Here is a 22,851-nt window from a genome sequence, read left to right as displayed (position 1 = left end):
TCAAAATCGTCAGTTTGTGTTCGAGACATCATCGTGCTCACAGGAAGACAGAAATGGAATTTTCAGCTCCTCGAGTGATAGCCTTCGCTGACGCTCAGGCAATAACGTAGTTGAAATAGCTTGTACATAGTAGAACCTCTTAGTTACTTTCCCAGCAAAGGTCCTGTATGTATCTTACATGAAGACATGTAGAGTGGGGTGTCCATTACTTGCCCAGGAATACGCTATCGTATAATTCGTAGGTGTTCCACTAATACGATGGCTTGGGTTGTATTTGTTCAGCATTAACGATGAGCATGCGGTCAATCATGGTAACCTCATATCCGTGTTGTAATGCATGTGCAAATGAGATTTCGCGTAATCAGTGTGGGAGTCATGAGTGGAGCGGTGGGGGGGGGGGAGGGTACAGGGACAAAAAACGGAATGAACAGCGCGCGCTGTATTACTGCTGTTGCCAAGCCTTTCGGGTAAATTAAGCAGATGTTCCGCATAATCCTCAATTGGGCATTCCAGGCTTTGCCGAATATAATGTGAAGCGTTTAGACCCGGAATTACACAAATCAAAACGCTGTTAATACGGTATTGGAGAATTAACGTTGTGGATTGCAATGTGTGTCTTTAGCCGCTATCTAATTCTATATGAGCAGATTCCACGCTGTTTTTTATGTTTCTTCTATACATTGGAGGCATAATACTGTCACAAACCATTGTACACGCGAAACACCTCCTGTTTAGAGCTTGTTAGGGTTTATAATAAGTTTATTTTTTACGTCGCACTTATTTCTAGAGGATTATTCATACTTGTGACTATGCCCTAGCGTGCATTTAGTTATGAAATATTTCCAAAACATTTCCAACGTTCTCCATTATGAAGGAAACATTTGCTATCGTTCAGTGATCTGCTTCTAAATCTTTACTCAAAGAAAGAATTGCATATCATCATCATGAAAAGTGCCTCCTCCAAAATAGATGTAAAAGCGTGTCGGGAATAGACAAGAAAAAGAAAATCTCCAAACTTGAAAAAATTAGGCCCAAACAATGTGATTTGCTTAAAGATGGCAAGGTGAATACGGTTGCAAATAATACCAAACATTGTTACAATTTTTTTTGTATCACTGAACGATGTTAAATGTCCGGAAAAATCCCGTTTCCTTCACAATTCTCCATCGTAAAAAACAAACTTCAAACGAAGAAGTTCCCCATTAATTTTGAAAATAACAACGTCTCTTTATTATCATCCCTTTACTGGATGTACTGGACGACCTTTACCGTGACGGATCGGTAATAGAAATGAAGGATCGTTTACCACAAATCCGCCTAAATCGTCCAACTCAATTTAGATCTAATTTAGGTTTAAATCAGATAAATTTTTCATTGACCCATTGAAACGTTAAATTTATTGTTTACAACACGTTCTCTGCTCGGTAACTGTTTTAATACGCCAAATTTAATGCTTACGGACATAGCTCGCGGAATTTAAATTTTTGCGGAGACAGGACAGTTTTCTACCAAAATTCTTACCACAAATGGGTAACTTATCGAAGTAAAACAAAATTAGAGGGAGTGCTCATTATGATTGTTTTATCGCATTACTCAACATTAAAATTCATTGTATACGATGTAATGAAAAGACCACATTTGTAATGTAGCTTGATTAAATATAAATGTATAACCGCTGTGTGTCGGGGATTCATTTATATTCCCACCGAGAATTGCGTTCGGTCTGGAAGCCGTGTTGTTGCAGTAATTAGAAACTCATGTGATGTTTAATTACTACTGCAAGTGATAAAGGGTCGTGCGATATTGTGGTCCAGTGTGTAGTCTGCGAACGTTGTTACACGCGGGAGAACTTTGTTACAAAATAGAAAAAAATCCTGCATTTCTGGAAATTGTTTGACGTTCGAAAATATATAATTACAGATAGGAAACATTTGTTCAGTTTAGGTTGGATTTGTCGTAAATATCAGTGCACGCTAGAAATTGTGTTTTACGTCAGGAGTTTTGTTAGTAAACATCAAAAATCAAACAATTCTGTAAATAATCAGAGTATTGAAACTGTATTACGGTTTGGGAACGTTTGTTCATGCCAGGGAACACTTTTTCAGGTTTGGCAACATTTTTCAGTTTGGGAACATTCATATCTCCGGTAAAATTGTTACTATTCAAGAATTGTGTTACAACATAGGAAACGTTGATACACTCCGGGAACATGAAGTTTAGTACTGTGTTACACGTTGAAACGCATAGTGTTGTTACACATTAAGAACGCCTACAGGTTGAGAAGAATGTTATATGGTGGAACATTGGTACAATTTTTTCATATATTTCAAATTGAATATTTTGTTGCGGATTGCTCAAAAAAATTGATTGTTTATTATTTGTCCATTACCACATTTAACATTCATTAGCTTTGGACAAAGCCTAAGATTTAGTTCTATTATAAACTTATTTACTATGATATTTTTTCTGTTTCAGGTACGGTGTATAAATATCTTCTAGGAATTTTCGTAAGTACACATTATAAATATTAAGAGTTAATTTATTAGACGCACTTGGATTGCTTTGATTTCTATTCGTTACGTCCCCTCGGGGTAGTTTATGACGTGTATCATGGAACACAGGCTCCTGTGATAAAATGTACATACAGACCAGTTTTAATTTGTTACGTTCATTCCCTCTTTAAGCGTAAAGCAGGACTAACATTCTTTTGATGAAAGATTTATATTTAATTCAATAGTTTATATCTTCCGACAGCATATATATATATATATATATATATATATATATATATATATATATATATATATATATAGGATCCACTGTGTATCGTAGTCAATGTACTATAACCCAATTCTCCGTGTGATTTAGGGGAAATATCGTGGGTTGTCATTGGGGAAAATATGTGGGTACAAACTATCATTACTTGCGTCTGATGAAGGCAAACATCAATTGTGAATTGTTTACCTAACCAGTGGTGCCCTCGTATAGTATTGGGGAAATATGTGGATGCAATCTCTCATTACTTGCGTCTGATGAAGGCAGACATTAATTGTGAATTATTAACCTAAAGAGTGGTACCCTCGTATAGTATTGGGGAAATATGTGGATGCAATCTCTCATTACTTGCGTCTGATGAAGGCAGACATCAATTGTGAATTGGTGACCTAAAGAGTGGTACCCTCGTGTTAGTATTGGGGGACTATCGTGGGTTGTCATTGGGGAAAATATGTGGGTACAAACTATCATTACTTGCGTCTGATGAAGGCAGACATCAATTGTGAATTGGTGACCTAAAGAGTGGTACCCTCGTGTAGTATTGGGGAAATATGTGGATGCAATCTCTCATTACTTGCGTCTGATGAAGGCAGACATCAATTGTGAATTGGTGACCTAAAGAGTGGTACCCTCGTGTTAGTATTGGGGGACTATCGTGGGGTGCCATTGGGGGAAATATGTGGATGCAATCTCTCATTACTTGCGTCTGATGAAGGCAGACATCAATTGTGAGTTGGTGACCTGAACAGTGTTGCCCTCGTGTGATATTAGGGGGGGGGGATATCGTGGGTCAAATACTCATTACTTGAGACTAGAGACAGGCAGGCAGGAATAAATTGTGAATTGGTAACTAGAACAGCAGTTCCCTTGTGTTATATAGGGGAACATCGAGGATGCAAACTCTCATTACTTTTGACTAATGACAGGCAGGCAGGAATAAATTGTGAATTGGTAACCAGAACAGCAGTGCCCTCGTAGACCTCGTGGTTTTTAATGAATCGGGAGGTTAGGGGAGGGGGCGTCATTCATCTAACCAGGACGCGGCGAGCAGGTGTATTGATTGTGGGGGTGTCTAGGCGCGAGGGGTGCGGCACTCCCCCCACCGCCCTAACAAGAACTCCTCTCATATTCAATGGGCTGCAATGCACTTTTATTGCCAATATTTTTACTTTTCCCGTGCCCGACACCCGCTGTTTAGAATCCAGTATGTCATTGTTGATTTTCAAAATCAATATTTTACACAGAATTTCGTAGTACTGAATTTGTATTGTAACACATTTTGCTTTCGTAAAAAAAAAAAACAATGTGACACAATTGGAAAATTAATATAATTGATCTTTTTCGATATTTTCTTCCAAGCGGCGTAATTGTGTATTCAAGAATTTTGGTGCCAAATATGTATTAGCTATAACCAAGAAAATTATAAATCAAGTCTTTCATATCATTTCCAATACTGTTATAAAAAGCATCATAACAGAGGAAAACCTTTGAGGTATGTGATTTATATTTAAACGTAAGCATTAACACCAGGTTTTCCTATTTGATTCTACTGTTAATAAATATATGTCTTTTTTTTATTTTCAAGGTAATTACGATTAACCTAAAAATACAATTACAAACTTAATTTGATTGTTATTCCTGATCAGAATAGGTGTTTAATTGTCCGCAAATTTGGACAATTTAGCGTCAAATTTATTTATCTACTGTAGTTTAATTTCTTGAAAAAAATACTGCAAAATTAAAACCTACTATCGAGCTACTATAATTAAAAAACGGATGTTTAATTGTAGTAATACACTAAACATTCGTGAATCTCATTTAGAAAGACTCTTAAATTCCAATAAAATAACTTGGTCAACAATAAAAATCTGTCTTTCCCCTTAAAAGTATGTGAGTAAATATTTAGAACAAACTATTCGATCATTTAAGAATATTAATCATAAAAATGTTACAGTGTAAAAGTATCTTTATATAAGGAATAGAACATATCTTTTTTACTACGTTTAAATTCCACTTCTTTCATTTTCTTGTACAAATTCAAATATTTGTAAATGTTGATTAAATGAATTCCAAAAAGGAACGTAAAGGAGACTGCTGTCATAGCGATTTCTTAATAGTACAAAGTCACTTCGGAAATCAAACAATTTTCATTAGTAATTCATAAAATGAGTAAACAATTCGTCTTTATGTTTCATTGAAGAAAACTCGCAGTATTATTGCGTTCATCTGATTAATGAAGATTACCCCTTCCCTTCCCCTCCCTGCTGCCGTCGTTTCTAAAATTATCCCCTTCTCCCGGTTTAAAAGCGCCGTAATTAGAGAGATCGACTTTATTACTAGGTTTAAACATCGCCGATTCCGGTGGGTGTCATTATTCATCCACATTCATTCACTCCCTTTAATCTTTTCTTTCCAGGGAACGTATATATTGCATTTCAAAAGTTTTTGACGACCTGGGAAATATTTTAAAGGATTGGGGTCATTTTTGTTTGTTTTGTATGTAGTAAACAATTTGAGAAATCTTAATTCTTAGGTATACGTTGACAGTGTCATACACAACCTTTCAAAATATTCCAGTTCACTAGGCGTCGAAAATTGCTTACGCAATTAACTTTTTGAGATTTTTGTGTGGAGAGCCTTCTTCAGCCAACCTGTGTTAAACGGAACTGCTAGTAATAAGCATCCACCTGTACAGGTGAGTTGAAGGGGCGGAGCTTTCTTATGATTGGTCGAAGCTTAACCAGCCACCGACCAATTATGATCTAAATGGCTTCTTGAAATTTTTGTAAATGGCTTGAAATTTTCGTTCTTGATTATTTTTAAAGAATATATTATCATTTTGGACAATGTATTGGATTTCGTAGATTACCGACGTACACAGGGATATCTCGTCCTTTACCGGTCTTATACAATTCTTCAACTTTAGGGCGGGCTTGAACATAGTTATAATATTGTGTCTCCTTAATATTCGTCTTATTTTATCAGTCGTTCCTCGAATGTAATAAATATAGGCTTGTAGAACGTCTGACTTCATGCCGAAGCTATCAATGTTCTACATGCATAACGTTGGAATTTATATTGCAGTTATCAACATTTTATATATAGAACGTCCGGAATTTATGCCGGATCCATCAACGTTCTATACGTGGACGTCGTAATTTATGCTGAAGCTATCAACGTTGCGTATGTAGGAGTTATCAACGTTCTATATGTAGAACGTTTGAATTTGTGCTGAATCCATCAGCGTTCTACACGTGCAATGTTGTAATCTATGCTGAAGTTATCAACATTCTATAAGTAGAACTTGCGAATTTATGCTGAAGCTATGACGTTCTGTATGTAGAACGCCTGGATGTATGCTGAATCTATCTACATTCTATACGTAGGTCGTCGGAATTTATGCTAAAGATATCAATGCTCTATATGCAAACGTTTGAATTTATGGTGCTGTTATCAACGCTCTATATGTAAAACTTGCGAATTTATGTTGAAGCTATCAATTTCATATATGCAGAACGGCCGAATGTATGCTGAAGCTATCAATATGCTATATACAGGATGTCAGATTTTAATGCTAAAACTACCAATGATCAAAACCTACGTTTTCCGGATATATTATAAAACCAATATTTTTCATACGTTTAAGACGTAGAATTCTTTTGTTATTCGCTCTACATGGAAAGGTCAGGTTAGTTATTTGGCCAAACCGCAAAACAATCTACTAAAACAAAAGAATAATTATTATCACATGTATTAAGTTTTGTAGCTGTTCCCAAAACAACAGTCTTTATATCTTTATATAATAATTTCATCGTCTGGCGAAGACTCGAAAAGACTTTCGGGGCTAAGAGGTTTAAGAACAATGTTTAACTAGAAACAAATTTACTTCATTGTTATTGTTCGTATAGTTTAGTTATACATTGTGTTTTAAAGTGAATACGTTTTAATTTCGATATTAGTGCTGGTCATTCAGCAACGAAATAAACAAACAAAAGTAGACAACGATGATAAAAATAAAAATAAAAATAAAAAACAATAACAAGAGAGAAAATTTGTTTGGATTTAACATTCATTGTTCTTATAGGTCAAAAATCAAGGTTATTTTAATAGGTAGTCTAAATTAGTGTCGGATCTATATAATCCGTAATAAGTGGATACTTACATTTCATTTCATATACTTAATTATTTTTTTAATTGAAACAAGCAGAATATTTCTGTGACGATGTCAATGGTGGACGTCCTTCCACCCTCTACGCTAACTCCTTCATAACCGGACGTAGATCTCATTTCCCTTCTCCCCCCTCCCATACAGTGTGTCTCCTGCTATTAATTCCTTTCTGTATGCGTTCTCCTGAGACAAAGTTATACGTATCATTTTATATGCCAACACGTTGCTTTTAATGTTATCTGGAATAAAACTTCTTATTTTCTGGTTCTTTTTTATGAATGTCTCTTTGTACTTATGTAAACGGGCGGTGATGAAATGGCACAGAGAGAATGCAAAGGAAAAAGGAAAAGACGAGGCTTGCGAACACGTGGGTGGGATAGATAGCGACCAACTCATAGCGCATACCGCCAGCTACACTACTATTGCCTTGGCCTAGATACCAAAGTTCGTCTCCTGCCTCAAAAACCCCAATATTGTTTTCTCTCATCTCAACCGATATGTGAAGATTCATCTTAGAGTAGTCATTTCTTACAGCAACTCTCGAGGATATTTGGGTGTATATGTATACAATATTTAATATGTGTTTATATATTATTAGAAATATTCATTCAATTAATCGTTTATAAAATATTTTGCGTGTGTAGGGTTTCAGGTGGTACAGTCGATTTTTAGTTTGGTCAATTGCTTTAATTTTGCGGTCACATCCGTTTCTTGTAGATCTAGAAGACCATCTAGGTGATATCCCTTTCTTGTAGATCAAGAAGACCACCTAGTTAAGATCCGTTTCTTGTAGATCACGACCCTGTGTAGAAATAGATTATGCGGAAGTCGGAATCCGTGGCGCACTCGAAACTGACAGTGTTGCGGGTTGGTTAAAATAGCTGGCCATCGATTGGCTAATGGACTTGTATTGTAATCAGTTTAGTGACTCATTGATCGATTTCCATTAATGTCTGTGTGATTGGTATGGAAATTGGTATTTGCTCTGATTAGTACATGCATTGTTTGCCACGTTTTCCACGTCGCCTGGTGTATAACTGTTTAAGAATTTACATAGTTATTTAGAACACAAAATGGTACTCAAAGGTGGATACGAGCATATACGTCACAAAATACTGACCAATGGGAAACTGTGGTGTTATAAATAAATTACTCAACTCCATAGTTAATTAATGAATGTAGCAATTATAATATTAATTCCAATCGCATGTAATAATAATGTTAGTTATTCGATTAAAGGCATTAATACTGTAATATTGTTTTGAGCATTTATAACATTTTACAATTAACTTATCAGCAATTATTCTTGCTTATATAAGATGTTCAGAAATCACACAATCATCAAATTACTCCAGATGAATATTAATATAAAATTTACAAGAGTAATGTATGGTTATATCTTTATTTATTTATTTAACGGAAACCCATTACATGCAACTACATTACAATAAGCATTCAATGTTTGAAGAAAAAAATTACACAATAGCTATATATTACACGGATGGCAGCAGGCAACAACATTAATCAAACAAGAGTCCATCGTGCATGAGAAGATATCCAAGTAAAAAAAAAGAGACAACGTAAACAACCAATGACAGTACTATAAGTAATATAAATAACAATAATCATAATAATCTTCCAAGATCTCCATCTGCGTGTGTGTGTCTAAATTCTTATTACAATAAGAGGCATTTTAAAAGAAAGCACGTCAATACAACATCAGAAGAGGGTTTGCGTCATAACCTACATGACGTTATAACCTCATGTGAGCAGAACGCCCGACGTCACGTCATTTGGCACCGGTTCCCATATAACAGTCAGGTGACTCCTTTCAACTCCTCATTGAACTGTTTTAAAAATAAATATTGTGATGGCGAGCATTAGCCCCATAACGACATCGATAAAGGAGGCCTTGCCAAATAACGTCATAGCCCCAGGTGAGCGGAAGGCTCGTCATCCCTCAATTTGGCACTGGTCCCATATGGAACTGACATGAGGCACTTTCTTTTTATCTCTCCACACAAGGCCTGTGTTAAATATCAATATTGCTCTGGTGACCTGTAGTAGCACCACGATATAAATAAAAGAGGCCTTGCCAAATGACGTCATAACTTCACATGAGCGGAAGGTTCGTCATTACGATTCTATCTCCACACAAGACCTGTGTTAAATATCAATAGTGACGGAGAACTGTAGTGGCACAAATATGTCAGAGAGGAGGCCTTGCCAAATGACGTCAAAACGTCACGTGAGCGGAAGGTTCTTCATTACGATGTTTGGCACTGGTCCCATATGTAACTGTCAGGAGGCACTTTCTTTTTATCTCTCCACACAAGGCCTGTGTTAAATATCAATATTGCTCTGGTGACCTATAGTAGCAAAAATATGTCGATAGAGGAGGGCTTGCCAAACGACGTCAAAACGTCACGTGAGCGGAAGGTTCGTCATTACGATGCTTGGCACTGGTCCCATATTTAACTGCCAGGAGGCACTTTCTTTTTAGCTCTTCACGACGTCTTTGGTAAATATCAATATTAATCTGGTGGTCTATAGTTGACACTTTGGTCAGGAGACACTTTCCTTTTATTTCTCTACACTAGGCCTGTGTTAAATATCAATATTGACCTGGTGATATATAATAGCACAGCGATGTAAGTAGAGGAGGCTTTGCCAAATGACGGCATAACGTCATGTGAGCGGAAGGTTCGTCAGTACGATGCTTTGGCACTGGTCCCATATGTAACTGTCAGGTGACACATTCTTTTTTATCTCTTCACAAGACCTTTGTTATTGTTCCGGTGAACAAAAAGTCTACTTTTATTGGGATTTTTATAATTTTCACACGTTACATTCAGTTTTCAAAAGTATTTTACTCTTCTGTCTCTAAATTATTTCCTTAGTATACGATACAATCAGTAATTTCAATTGCAAGAAATATGTTCCTAATGACCAGAACTGGTTACGGATTAATATTATATATGCGGTTGTATTCATTACAAAAAATATTCATTAATCTATGATTGTTTTTTTTTTAATTTGCAATAATTATCTTTTTTATCTGTAATTAATTTTGCATATCAAATATGATTTATGTATACTAAAAGAGGAATATGTATTGAGCATTATCGGTATGTCGCAAACATTTTAAAATGACGAATTTTATATCAACGTATATAGTTAGCAAGATGTAGTATATAGTTAGTTATAGCAAACTATAATGGTAGAGGAATTCTTTAATTTACGAATTACTGTAGTAGCTCGTGATAAAACAAATTGTGGTGTAAGAAGAGTATTGTTTGTGTGATATTTAGGAACAGCCGTCTCGAAGAAACTACGAGACAAGCGTTTGACACATTGACAGCTTGCCCCTGGGGTGGTAATTTATTAAAAGAGTTGCGGAAGAATTTCTACTGTAGGATAAGTTATGGTCCCGGAGGAACTTAATTAACGGATCGCTCCATCAAAACTTCCACACGGAACCTCCGACTCTGTTTGTCATTCTACGATATTATTCGTGTTTGTTTGTTTCCAATATTCTCTGAATACGATGAAAAAGTTAGACCTCCCCCAACAGCCTCTAATTCGGAAAATTTGCATGAGCGTTGAGCACCCATTGTTTACGACCTTTGTTGGCTAGTAACGTATTTAGTACTTATACGAGTGATAAAAGAGAAATAATCTTTTTCAAAATCATATTTTCGCAGCTCCTGTCCATTTTAATACAGTGCAGACAGTAAAATAAATTGCAGGAGCGATTGTACTAGAAATTCTAATCAAATTTCATCGTGAAAACTTTGGAGGATCACCCTTCTGGATGCTTTCCAAAAACTAATATTCTTAAATACCAACGCCTGGTATTTTCGTCGTATATATATAAAAAAAAAACTACAGAATTTGAGTATTTTTTTATACTCGTTACGTGTTTATGATGTTTAAGATCAAAATTGAAACTTTGTCATAAAAAAATTGTACAATTCCTGCTTGAATACAGTAGAAATCAGTAGTCCGGATTAATTGGGATCGGAATCTTTCCGAACTTTCGAATTAAATTCATAAAAAGATGTCGTCAACGTAAGAACCTCGCTATAATCGACCGTATTTATTTTTAACGGTTAATGAAAAATGACTTAAATTAAACCATTACTGTAGTCTAACTTCAACGTTTTTGGTTCGTTCACGTAACTTAATATTCTACTACTACGTCATTACACTTAAGTTACAAATTGTGTTATTTAATGAATAATTTGTACTTTCTTGTAACATGGTTGCTACAAATTAAGTTTTGAGTTCGGTAGTAAAAATGCCGTAAACAGATGCGTTAATTACATTTGAGTAAAAACAATTAAAACAACTTTACACTGCGATAGTCTTTTTTGCAGCTAAATCCCTCGTCCGTGTAATAACGCTTAAGGGTTTTGTCAGTGTAGATTTTTTAGATCTTTGTTTTTCAAGCCAAATCATTAGTGTATTGTATATGCTTCAGAATGTGGAGGCCTATTTTCTTGAATGTCATTATCGTTTTCATTTAAGTTTACTATAACTGCATCACCATTAAATGAAATAGTACTTCTAAGCAAACAATCAACAATGACGAATCCGCCAACACTCCTCCCCCCCCCCCCCGAACACAATTAGCCCTTAACTCACATCGGTAGCACTCGACGAGTTGTTGAACTTACACATCACTGTATTTACTAACGTGACGTTTTGTTCTGAATGGAGTCCGGATTATTGAAGCACCGGATTTTGGATGATCCGAATTATTAAAGGTCCAAATTTTTGACGTACGAATTTTAGTGGTTCTTACATTTTACTGTTTTTTTTTTTTTATTGAAGTCAGTAAAATCGGTACAAATGTATAATCTCATTACATCCGCCAAGCGTGGTGTTTAAACTAGATATATCCTAATATTGATAAAATAACTTGAGATGTTATCATTAAGACACTCAAATCCCGGTGTGAAAACTTGAGATTTTATGTTAGAATGATAATACGCTTTTGAGATTTTAAAATTCAAGATTTCCTAACAGTAATGCCCAAGCCATAAATTGAAGCATTAAAATTGAGATGTAAAAACTTGAGATCCTCCTATAATGAGCCGTAACTTGAGATGTGATTATTAAAAGACTCAACTCTAGACGTAAAAATTGAGATTTTCTAATAAGGATGTCAAAGCACATTGTCCTCCGACTGAGACGTTAATACATGAGATATGTCAACATGAATATCAAGACTTCAGATTTCATACTTTCAGACAATGAAATCGTAATTTCAATACTTGTTAAAATGTTGAAACTTGAGATCTCCCACCTGGGCTGCCTAAATACATGAGTTCTCTTACTTTGAGGAACCCAAATTCGAGATTTCAAAACGTAACATGTACATCAACACACTCAAATCGAAGTTTGTCAAAACATGTTAAAACAGATGTGTAAATCTGTAGCTTCTCCAAACAGAGATATAAGAACTTTAGGCCCCATGCTAAAATGTCTTATCTTTAGATCTCCCAAGAGAGCCAGAACTGCATCTTCTAACGTTTAAAACTTGGAATCTCCCACAGTTATGTCAAAATCCTCCAACATAGATAGGTCCGAAACGAAGATGTCTTATTTTATATCTCCCACAATGGTTTTAACCTTGAGATCTCCAAACAGATATTTAAAAACTGGATCTTCCAACAGAGATTTAAAACTTGGAATCTCCCAACAGTAATGTCAACATCATCTGAGAGAGAAGATCTCAAACCAAGATTGTTATCTTGTAGTCACGCAACATAGATTCAAAACTAGCGATCCCCAAATAGCGAAGTCGAGACCGACGAGCCAAATTTATGTAAAACAAAATGTTGCTGTTTTTCTTCTGAAACTTTGGTAACTGAGATATTTATTTGATTTATGTAATAAATCGAATTTAACATTTGACATTCAATTGAATGAAAAAATGTAATGTGTAAACTGTAATTTCTGTCACTTCTGTTTATGTTAATTTATTTCTTCAACATCACCATATAATTGGAGAACGCCTATTAGTTATTGAAATTATTTAAGGTTGCAATACAAACAGCACAATGGAAAATCTCGTTTATTATCAATGCCTGTAATGGAGTCATAACTTTTCCTCCAAAGCAGTGTTGTAATATTTAGCGAAATTGAATCATTTACTCAAACGTAGCGTCCGTCAGTGCAATCAGATTACGGGTACAATGAATGAGAGAGTTTTTAATAGAAAAAATAGTTTTTTATAGGAAATTGAAAAAAATTAACAGGAAAATATGCATTATAATATTTATGTTGAATACAACCAGTGTTTTGTTGTGCCATCGCTCCTTGTTTATTTCGTTGTGTTTTATCTAATCTCGCAAGTTGATAACCTATCTTACAACCAGTTAATTTTACTCCAGTTTAGTTTCCTGTTTCAAAATACAAAGTTTATCGCTACCAAAGTTAGATTGTACAAGTCTTGTAAATGTAGAAATGTTCTTACTGTCTTGTTAGTAAGTTAAAGGCCTTTGAATAATTTTTCAAATTTTGACTTCCAGTTAAATTCTCTATTATCTTAGATGAAGTCAATGGAAATTTTTGTCGACAATGAACAATATTGTTCCTTCCGTGTTTATTCTCCTCAACTATTTTGTATTTTTTACAAATGTTTAAGTAGTAATGTATGTAATACAGTTTATAAGTGGAAGCCTGCATTCAAAAGGGAGGTATGATAAGCTTCATGTACTCTTATATACAGGTATTATTGTCTTTGCTATATTAATCTATTATATTATCCAATTTCTGTAATTTGCGACCAATAAAAATCCTGCATGCCTATATTATCTCTCCTTGTCTTCCTCTTGAACTCTTTTTGACAAAGTGAAAGCTATGTTTAGCACGGAAAATGTTAATATAGAGTAAACACCAAGGGAGTCTGGATTTGTACATGTGATTTCGAACGCATTACACTTCATTGTTGATCTATTTTCTTAGAAAATATTCTGGATTAGTGAATTTAAGAACTTAGTTGGTTTTGATAACAGGGAAGATTTGTATACTTAGACTTACGCAAGTTAAATTTCACGTAACAACGAACTTAACTTACACTACTTACGTTGGTTAGGTCAGTAAACGAAGCTTTAGTTTTTATTATAGTCGGAATGTTCAAAGGATATATCCGAAGCCTTCATGGCTACTAAATTACGTTTCTAACTCAAACAATTTTTTGAACTTTACTACTGCGGCTTAGGCAAGGTGTGGACTACTTAATTATCTCGGAAATTTAAGTTTTGTACGCTGGTATTGTGTTATATAATCTATCACATTCTAGTAAACGTGCGGTACTTTTGTCATATTAGAATAAAATTTGAACATTTTATCGAGTGTTATGGTATTAATGATGCGTTTTCACCATACTAAGGAATGACATAAATTTTGATATACCACACTTTAAAGTGGATTTTTACACGGTTGACTGTGTCAAATTAAATAATCATCTAGGTGCCCTGAGAGCTCTGACATGATAAGAGCGAACGCCTAACTATACTCAGGAATTACTTAATTTTAATTGTTAACGTAAGTGAACAATACCGGGCTTACAAGTTTTGTTTAACAGTGGAACAAAGACAGCTGCTCGGTACTGGATTATGCACTAAGCTATTAAGGATCCGACAGGACCTTATAGAAATCGTGTCGTTGTTCTTCCTGAGCGATAATCCTCGCTAGGAAATCCCAGAGACTTGAAATTAGGGAAATTTGGTCCAAGATGGAACCCTGTTGGTTTTGGGGTTCCAAAATTCAAATAGAAGTGCAACCATTGGTGCGATAACTCATGGATTTTTTATGGATTGTTCTGTCCAGGAATTCGCTAAACACTCGGGAATAATGGTGTGCCGAACAGGCAGGCGCATAGTCCGTGGTTTATCGCCAGGGCCTTTGCAACACAAATCTCACTATATTGTCAGTTTATCTGCTTCCTCGTCACCAGTGCATGAGTCGACTCCATGTTTTCGTGCTTCTGCTACGTGCTAAACAGACTGGTCATTTTGAACGGAGCTTTATAAAAGATTTATCTGCGTAGCGTAAAACCAAGCAAGTTTACAATTCTTCCCTTGTGCCGAGTATCTCATCTTCAACCTCAATTCAATGTCAAATGACTTTATTTGTGTTACATACATGATGTAAAAAAGGGCGAACATACCCCACCCCCAAAAGGGAGGGGTGTGGGGGGGGCATCTTGTGATTTGGGAAATCCCAACCCGAATGTGATTGTCAGGAATGAGAAAGGGGGTTTCGGAAACTAAATTTTTTTAACACAAATTAGTGAAGTTATACAGATAAATCTTACTCATATTATTGAGACTTGTCTGAATTTTAAATAGGAGACATAAACGTCAAAATCTGTTTGCATCTAATTTAATATTCATAAGGCATTTTTTTTTCAAATCGGAGCTAGTTTTGATTTACTGGAGATGTATTATAATCTTTTTTGAAATAAATGAGCGTAAGCGAAGCTACCATAAGTCCCACTATGTGAAATTAATGCCAATTTTAAAAGTGGAAGAATAAAAATTGGCAACAATAAAAACCCATTTTTGCCGCCTTATTAAAATGAATAAAAACGTATTTTTACATTGAAAAAAAATTATTTTCGTGGAGATTTCATGGAGTCCTCGCCACTGACCTTGGATTAGACAGGAAGCCTGGAAATTACGGACGAATCCTTGTCCGTAATTCTAGTCAAGACACAGAATTCTAGTCCGGAACTATAGTTCTAGCCCGAATCTTTGTTGAAATTCTAGTTTCATAAATCAAAACTAATTATTAATAAGCCTTGAGACAAAAATGTAATTTTGGAATTCATTGAAATAAACCTACCAGTTTAGACATCACACTAATAATGTGACATAGTTATATATCTAATATTTTAAATATTTAATATTTCAGTTTGTGTAAATTTCGCGTGAATGAAGGAAGAAGATTAAGAACCGACTGTATTGGGAGCCATCGTGATCGTAACCCCGTAAGGACAATGCTAAACCTCATGCACTGTTACGTCCTTATTTGTAGCATTGGGATAATTGGGAAAATGTTTAATTTTAAAGATATAATTAATACTCATCCGACAGTTTTATTCGACATTTATAAAGGTCAATCAGAGAATATCTCAAACTTTTTTCGAAATTTACACTTTAAAATATTTCCAAAAATTGAACGCTGTAGAAAAGAAAATATAATTTGAACTGGGACTAGATACGCGTTAAATGAGATATCTCCCTTAATGGGATGCTACGATCAAAAATAAGGGAGTCAATGTGTTTTAACATTGTTCTTATGGGGGGAAAAGTCAAGGTCGTTACACGACAGGCGACTTTTTAATGGGTGGAGTGTTAAAATGAATGAATGACTTTTAGTTATCAATGGATTACCAGATGTACTTTAGAAAATACCAGTCCGTGTGTATTGTGGGAACCATGTCGGTAATATGGTATGGTCACACTAAGGTTGGTCACCGTATCCGGTTCTGATATTCATGTATTGTTGTACCTTAAAGTCTGAAACGGATTGTCGCTTCAATAATGTACATTTTAGTTGGCTCATTGAATGAAAGCGGTGCTTCAGAAATGTGAAGTGAATGAATAGCCGCGTGCGTGCGTGCGTGTGTGTGTTTGTATGTATGTGAAGGCAGGATCAATTGAGAGGACCGGCCCAGGAGGATGCGATGATGTGACGTAATGCAGAAGCTGAAGCCACAGTTTCCTGGGATGCTGGGAACCCCTCCCTCCTCCCCCTCGTCGTACTTCCTGTGAATGACCCCTCCCCCACCCCACCCTCGCTCGCCATTCACCGATGTGGGGCCCCCGGCCTTGCCCCGACTGCTGGCAGACAGCCAATCCCCCGCCGCCGCCGCTCAGCGCCGCTGACCCACATATCGCACACATCCTCGGCACAGTCAACACACGTCATGATGTGATACAATTTTAATTGGATACTTTAGTTCGCAGACAAAATTACGCAAGAAATACACTCGATACTTTACAACTTTAGTAAGGGGTTAGCGCCAAAGGATTTTCTTGCTTTTATTCGCTCACAATGCTTCATCAGAATGACTGAACCGTGTTGTTTGTCCCGTAGGGTAAAACAGCTGTCTTTGTCATGGATAATTATTATGGAAAAAGGATAGAAATTTATAATTTCAAAGGCATTTGCAATTAGCCAGTTTATTCATGATTAAATGTTTTTTACTTTTAAATAATAGTTGCATGTGTTTATATGTTTTTTTTCTTAGATTTTCCTCTCAAGTAGCTTCAGCTAGTGGGGATAAAACAAAAACTGCATTGTAAATAATGGTTATTCTTGAATGATATATAGTTTTTTATACTGGGTGCCTTACGAATAGTCCCCCTCCCCTTATTAACTTTCTTGAGGAGTGATTTACTTTGGGAGACGTTTATATGACCAAGTTAGGAGTTTTTGACGTATTATATTTTTCTGACCCCCAACGTCTCCCCAAAATAGGTTATTTTGGGGGCTAGCAAATATTTTTAAACAGATCCCCTAGCAAGTGATACATCATTTTAAAGGTATTATAAAAAGAAGAATGGCGCAAATTAGAGGTATCTAACGTTACTCTAATCAAATTTGGTGGCCTATTGAAGTTTTGAATTTTTTATAAAACCCCCACCATTTAGTTATTTTAAGGCAGATAAAACATCCAGTCAGTAATGATTTTGAGAACTTAGGACACAAAAAATCGTAAAATGTCATTGCAAGGATAAAAAAAACAGGATTAACATAGCATTTGTTAGGTTTTGTTTTGTACGACCGAAGCCAATTAAAAGGTTTGGGAATAGCTGGCGTATGAACCCATACAAATAGCTGATTTTGCCGTGTCATCTCTTATTGTTTACCAGTTAGTATCTCACCTACTGTATGCGTATTTATGTTATAATGCGGATTTGTCAAAGGAAAGATGTTTACACAATTGTTGCCAAACAGTTCACTGAACTCCGGATCAATGCAATGCTCACTTGGCAAGAGCTAGATCACAGGCTTGCCGTGTGTCCATTGTTACATTGAACAAACACGCCTCTGCTTACACGAGATGCAACCCTTTTTTTAATTGCCGTTAACGACAACTATTGTTTTTTATTTGTAAAATAATTGAAACCAGAACTGGTTTAACTTAAAATTGTGAAATTTATTTAGTCTTTAATACTCTTAACGTTTGTAATTTGAAGTTGACGGTACTAGTTCGTCATGCATTTCGCAGTACAAGTGTATAATGTCACTGAGCAGGTCAACTTCGTAGCAAGGAATGCTTAGATAAATGATTTTGGTAAAGTGTCGGTGTTAATCAAGGACTAAAGCATATCCCGAACTTAGCGCTTTGGACTGACCAGTGCCGCACTCATGTGGCGAAAGGCGGCAACAGGATGAGCTGTACGCATGCGTATTGCACGGGTCGGATACTGTCGGCAACACAGCCAAGCGCTCAGATTGCCGCAGTAGTTTGAAGGCGCTACGCCTTGAGTTTATCAGTGCTGAACTCAGATGTATCGGAGACATGCTTTGGGTAATCTAGGCTCTGATATCGCCTTCCCCACAGCCATATAGGTGTTGTTCAAAACACTGAATGCATCTTCACCAAATTAGTTACGGAGTGGTCCGCCGTTAATAAATCAGTATTTAATTTTGGATTTCACATCGCAAAACTGATAAATCTCGTACTTAAAAATTAAATTATTTTGAAAATGTATCAATTTCCTTTATAGAGCAAAATACACAATTGATGGTGTTATGTATTGAATTTTATCGATCTAGATGCCATTTTTACTAGCAAATACAATTTTGCTTTCCATTCGCGTCTAATGTGTCACTAATATAAATAAAATAAAACGTCTCTACTAAAACCAGATCTCGTGAACGTCCTGGAATCAATCAGCTTATTTCTTTATGATGGTTTTACACTGAAAACTACTCATATTTTTTAACTTATAACCCTCCAAAAGGCAAATATATATTTGCCCTTCAACAGACACACAGAAGTGTATTGTACGCTATTTTAAAAACACGCTTAAGAGTGTAAATATAAAGAAATTCTATTTATATTAGGTTTTGTTTGTTTTTCGTAGACTATTAGTGTGTGTGAGCTATGCTATATTGGTTAAAAACAATAAATATAACAACTATTTTTTTGTAGCAAAATGTAATTTTGAGGGAAATATGAAAATTCTTTGAAAATAGCCATGTGTAAGTTTTAGATGCAAATTATATAGTAGCTAACACTGTATTATACGTAGAAAAAAAATCTATACATGTTTTTACTCCATCACAATTATGACTCACCTTACACAAAATTGCAACCATAGGCAAAAATGTGACCGTAAAAATATAGCTAAATAATTCAAAATACTAATTTTATAATATTGCATAATTTTTCGATTGGCTTTGATTAAAAATGTGTTTTTGGTAAGCAAAGAAAATTGTGTAAATTACAACAAAAAATAACTACAAAAAAACTACATTAAAACTAATATAATCGAATATAGACAATGAGGATACAACCTTGAACGGCACACAGGAGTCCACTGGACCTCAAGCCAAATAAATTAGTTTATTACTCAGCTGACAGCTGGCAAGGAGGGAAGCCAGTGGTGGGGCTTGACTCCTAGTGATGCCAAATAAAATTACAGTGGTACCAAAATTTCCCATGAAAAACTTGAACTAAGAAATATGGAAAGGAAATTTATATGGAGTCCTCTGGACCCTCATGTCCACAGCTCTTTGAAGGTTAAGGAGATTTTACAAATTAATAATGTTTTTATAATTATTTTGTTATTTATTTATTTTTATATAATTAAACCGTGTTGACCAGGTTCAGCACATAGCCGAATGTGAGCGAACATATTAGGAAAGATCGATCGAACAATACTGATCAGAGAACAGATCCGCGGAAAGAACTATTTCGGTTTACGACAGAGAAGATATGAACTCGTGTGGTGTTGTGGGAGTCGCCCCCCCCCGGCCCTCGCCACCGCCACCTTTATATTGTCCGCGTGTATCGCGAATTATACATTCGAGGCTGTCCAATGCGATTAGGTCCTGTCTGCACGGATTTTACACGTTTATACCACACTTCACACATTTCCCTGACGGTTTCCGCATAAACACCGCATTGAGAATGTATTTTAAGACTGTTGCATAAACGTTGTGTACGCAGTGTTAATCAGCTTGGTTTATCGTTACGTCGTACGGTTCGCTTATTTTTATAAAACTAATGGCGTAGTGTCATAAGATTGATTCTTGTATCGGAAATATTCTGCTGTAACCGATGTGGTTAGCCTTCAATAATAAGTGCAGCCTAAAAAAATGAAACCAACCTCACAATTTGATGTATTAAACGTTTGGCGTAAGGGAAAGTTACATTCTTAACAAATAAATTTAGTTTTTATTTATTACGAACAGTAACCCGCGGCTTCGCACGGTTTTTTTTGTAAAGCCTAGCAATTTAGTAGGCTTTACACGTGTATGAGCTCTGCTGGATCAAGTGAATTCTATTTCCGACGTCAATGTTGAGTTTTCCTTGCTGCCAAAGCAAGGAAATATGTCACAAAGAGTATATTTATGGGCAACGTAATTTACTCAGGTCTTACTATTTATGGGTCCATAGTTGATTTTGCCTTGTTTCCCAATCAGGATAATATATTACACACACAGATCTGAGAAGTATACAGCTCTAAAAAACACAACTAACGTGTGATTTATAACAGTCTCTAGATTTATGGTAAAAGTTGGATGGTAACTTTGCCTTTTATATCTGCACTGATATCAGTTACCCGCGGCATTGCACGCAATTTCGTAGGCTTTGGGCGTGTGTGAGCACTGCTGGATCTAGTGAATTATGTTTCCTACTTCGATGCTGAGTTTCCCTTGTTGCCCCTAATCAAGAAAATCTGACAAGAAGTGTATATGTATGGCTATTGTAATTTACTCCGGACTTTATTATTTTTTCCATAGTTGATTCATGATTGTGTCTTATTTTCCGATCAAGGAAATTTATAAATACGTACCAAGAGATGCTGAAAAGTATACAGCTGCCAAAAAAGTACTGAGATGGGGATTTTAGCAGTCTGTTAATATTGTTGTTTAACGTTACATATTATCTTTGTCTTTTACATCGTGTGCTTATAAACACCTACAGTTACAAGTATATTTTTACTAAAACTTTTTATTTTCTAATCTGGATATTTTTTTTACTTTGTGTTCAATAGCGTTGCAGTAAAGGTTGAAATAAGTGTTGTTACTAACTAGTTTACTATTATTTTACTTTAAATGTAAAGAAGTTGGAAATAATCTTTATGAAACGACTAGCTGACCCGGTGAACTTCGTTTCACTTACCTCTTAACATAAACCATATTAATTTAAACCCTAATTATGTATTGCAGAACCGGTAACTTTATAAAGGCATCATCATCATAGTATAGGCCATGCTATGGCATCTTAGAACTGTTCAAAATTCAATGAATACAGCGCCTTCTACACCGCAGCTGTTGAACAATGCCACAATAATTAATAAAAACAACATAAAGGTGTCTTTAAAAAGGTGTTTTAAATTTCTGTCAGATCAAGTGTCAGATCGCTTTGTTTTTTTTATTGGCTGAATTCGTTTGTAACGTGATAGTCACTTTCCTTTAAATTGATTTCTTTTTTTAGAAGAAGAACTTTTACAATGCATTGTCCCTTTTGTAAACAGTGGATAGAACGGCAGAATAAAACAACTACCTGTCCCAGTTGCACTAAAAAATTGTTAAGATGCGACGAATGTTTGACAATAACCGCTGATACTTTCAACTTTTGTATCAAGTGCGGTCACAATTTGAGCCGCATAATAAGAATTAACAGGGCCAAGGAACACAAAAAAACTCAAAGTGAAACAACAATTGTTATCAAAACCGAAGTTCGTCTCAACAATGCTATCATCATCATCATCATCATCTGAAGGAATAAACATTTTCATAACTTAGTTTAACTGGTGAAGAATTAAAATATTTGGATGAGAGAAGAAAATCAGGGGTACAACATCGGCAATATTCTGGCTGTGCCAAACTTGTCCGAGTCACGGAGGCCACCCGCCACGCGTCAGGTCCTAGCGAGCAAAGTGAAGACATTAGGAAGCCGGGTTTATAAATAATATCAATTAATCTAACATATTATGTTGCTGATTCAAGTGCCGATTTTTCAAGTGCCGAGAAATTTTAAGAAAATACGTTTTTCTAGCATTTACCCCCGGCTTCACACGCAACTTTTTAAATAGAAAATCATAGCTTTCTTATTGAAAGGATTCATGGTGTAATATGATGGAACCTTACAATTTTTTAATAAGATTACTTTAGTAATAATGCATCTACTTCCGTCGCTTGTATTCAGCTTCCTGATATTAGGGAAAGAACGTGCCATCCCCTTTGCTTTTCCTTCAACTACAGTAAAATTGTTAAGGCATACATCCAGTATCAACCTTATGTGCAAAAAAAACATTCGCAGCTTTCTTACAGGTGGGTATTAGAACACCGTTTAAATATTATTTTCAATGCATTAGATGGTTTATATTCGTCATTTGGTGCAATTTAAAATAAGAATTGGATAATAATTTGTATTTGTAATCAGCATAACACTACTGATCAAGCATTGTATAGTTATTTAATATTTTATAAAATTTTAATGTAAATATATATTTCTGTAACTTTTGTAAACTTCAGCTGAAAGTGTCAACAGCTGTTTAGGGTCAGTTAAGTTTGGATTACGTGTCGTAAATATTACAAATATTTTCCTGAATTACTAAATATTCTGACAAACTCTTGTAATGTTTCTGACCTTTTAAACCTTCCCTGGACTTCCTCAAACAACTCAAGACCAAATTAGCCAA

General features: G+C 35.5%; 1 protein-coding gene across 3 annotated transcripts in view; it reads left to right on the top strand.

The window, feature by feature from the left end:
- Positions 1-22,851, top strand: part of LOC124364378 (E3 ubiquitin-protein ligase CBL-B-B-like) — a 250,840-nt gene that overhangs the window by 97,626 nt on the left and 130,363 nt on the right. Inside the window, exon 2 of one of the 3 annotated variants that reach the window (XM_046819787.1) lies at positions 2,476-2,749. The exons of the other annotated variants lie outside the window; for them this stretch is intronic. Coding sequence (XP_046675743.1) covers positions 2,476-2,488 — 13 coding nt within the window. The 3' untranslated portion in view covers positions 2,489-2,749. Of the gene's footprint in view, positions 1-2,475; positions 2,750-22,851 lie in introns of those variants that run through there. 3 annotated transcript variants of the gene reach the window in all.

This window comes from Homalodisca vitripennis, chromosome 6 (genome assembly GCF_021130785.1).
Source record: "Homalodisca vitripennis isolate AUS2020 chromosome 6, UT_GWSS_2.1, whole genome shotgun sequence".
NCBI lineage: Eukaryota > Metazoa > Arthropoda > Insecta > Hemiptera > Cicadellidae > Homalodisca > Homalodisca vitripennis.
Note: the sequence above shows the minus strand (reverse complement) of the source record. Positions and strands in the feature narration are given on the sequence as shown.